This window comes from Emiliania huxleyi (genome assembly GCF_000372725.1).
Source record: "Emiliania huxleyi CCMP1516 chromosome Unknown EMIHUscaffold_1310, whole genome shotgun sequence".
In the NCBI taxonomy this organism is placed as follows: domain Eukaryota; phylum Haptophyta; order Isochrysidales; family Noelaerhabdaceae; genus Emiliania; species Emiliania huxleyi.
In genome coordinates this window covers 1-2,089 of record NW_005201276.1, presented here as the reverse complement: position 1 = coordinate 2,089, position 2,089 = coordinate 1, and the positions used below count along the sequence as shown (strand labels likewise).

Genomic DNA, 2,089 nt, shown 5'->3' with positions numbered 1-2,089 from the left:
TACGAGTGGACGCGCCCGTCCACAAACTGCGCCATGACCGTCTCGGGCAAGACGCCGCTGCGCATGACGGGCGTGTCAAAGCAGGAGTGGGGCGGCACCAACCCGGACAAGCCCAACCAGTGGGCCATCGCCGAGACGGGCCTCGGAAAGACCAAGACCACGGACGGCGAGCCGAAGTGGGACAAGTCGACCCTGCCGCTCGGCAGCGACCGCGCGTCGACGCTCATCTTCCTCGAGGCGGAGTTCAAGGCGGCGCTCGACGCGCTCGACGGCGTCGCCGTGCGCGAAAGCGGCGTCGCCTCGCGCAACGGCTCGCCGCTCCCCGAGTCGATCTCCGCAAAAGTGTACCACGTCATGGCGGACCAGGTGGTGATGGGTCCGCAGCGCGAGGCGGGCCTCTCGTACGTCGACTCCCTCTACTGGGGCAAGGGCGACAACGTCTTCTTCGCCGAGGACTCGAACGCGCCTGGCGGCTACAACATCGCCGGCATCTACAACCTCGAAACGCGCAAGACGGTCACCATCGCCGGAGCCATCGGCGACGACAACGTCAAGTTCAACAACGTGGCCAACGTGCCGGCCGGCTCGATCCACCGGCGCTCCGACCAAGAGCTGACCGGCGCGCTCCACCCGCCCGCCCCGCGACCGAGTCCGCACTGCGGCGGCGCACCCACTCTGTGACCCACACGCAACCACACCGAATCCGCCCCTCAGGCTGGTTCGACGCGTCGGCCTCGCTCACCTGCGACGTGGACGCCTCCACCGGCACGTGCTCGCCCCAAGAGATGTACGACACGCAGACCTCCAAGCACATGATCCTCAACAACCAGATGAAGGGCTACGGCGAGGGCTGCATGGACTACGGGTGCGCGCCCAAATCCGACGTCTCAAACCCTGCCCGAACCCTGCCCCGGAGCCCCTCCGCCTTCCCTATAGCCTATACGCCTCTGTGCCTCCCGCCTCTGCCTCAGGTTCTACTACACGGCGCAAATGATGTACATCGCCATCCCCGAGTTCGACTGGGCGACGACCACCCTCGCCGCGCCGACGCCGGAAGGCTCGCGCCGCCGCAAGCTCGAGCTCGCCGAGAAGAAGAAGTTTGAGAAGCAGCCGCGCCGCCGCAAGCTCTTTGAGGAGTGCACCGAAGACCTGGAGGTGCGACGTGGGGGCGGACGGCGCACACTGTCGTGTGAACAGCGACTCTTCACATCGCGTGCTGTGGACAGGGCGCGTGGACCGACGACGACGAGTTCCAGGAGTGCCAGCTTCACTAGGCTGCGCTGCCCGACCGCCCCCGCGCTTCCTGCCGCGTCCGAGAGTCGCAAGCACACGCGCCTCTGTCGCTCGCGCTTCTCTGGAGAGCGCGCGCAGAGGCTCGCCTCGATGACGCGGCGTGGAGATAGTGCCCCAGCCCCCCCTAGCTTGGGGGCGAGTGCCCCTAGGAGTGCCCGTGCCGTTCCCGATTTGGAGCATGCGGTTCGCCGCTTCCGCTCTCTGCTGGGATAGTGTTCGTCGAGCCGCTTTTGCCCGCATCGCCGCGTGTCCCCCCTCCCCCGGCCTGGAGCATGCTCTTGAGATGTCCGCCTCTGCTCTCCGCCTGTGCGCGGCGCCCTTTCTGTAGAGTACACGTGTCACAGTTTTTTCCATAACGGGAGATAACGGACACACGTTTGACAAACGATTGAGCCGCGTGCGACAGCGTCAGGCCAGCGCTACGGTTCGCGGTTCGCAATGTGCAGAGAGGCTTACACGTGGGACACACTTACTGGGCTAGCCACGTATACTCGTACGGTGATTTCGCGCGGCTGGCTGCTTGCCCCTCGCGTCCCTCAGGGGGGGGCGAGGACCGAGCGCACCGCGTCGGCGTCGAGCGCGACTCCGGCGTCTGCCGCCCGGCGCAACGGCTCGTCGACGCTGTTGGCGCCAATCAAATGCCAAGCTGTCGTCTGTGCGCGCTGCCCGATGCGCTCAACACGCGCCCTGGCCTGCGACTCGAGCAGCACCGAGGAGAGCACGTCCACGAAGACGACGTGCTGCGCGCAGGTGAGCGTGAGGCCCGCGGCAGCGGGGCCCGCCTCGAGCACGATGG

The 2,089-nt window shown here is 66.9% G+C and overlaps 1 protein-coding gene across 1 annotated transcript; it reads left to right on the top strand.

The window, feature by feature from the left end:
• Nucleotides 1-1,673, top strand: EMIHUDRAFT_414308 (hypothetical protein). The gene is made up of 4 exons (XM_005788835.1): nt 1-619; nt 715-865; nt 972-1,155; nt 1,227-1,673. Exons 1-4 carry the CDS (start codon nt 34-36, stop codon nt 1,272-1,274), a joined length of 969 nt encoding a protein of 322 aa, XP_005788892.1. The 5' UTR covers nt 1-33; the 3' UTR covers nt 1,275-1,673.
• The last annotated feature ends 416 nt before the right edge of the window (nt 1,674-2,089 follow it).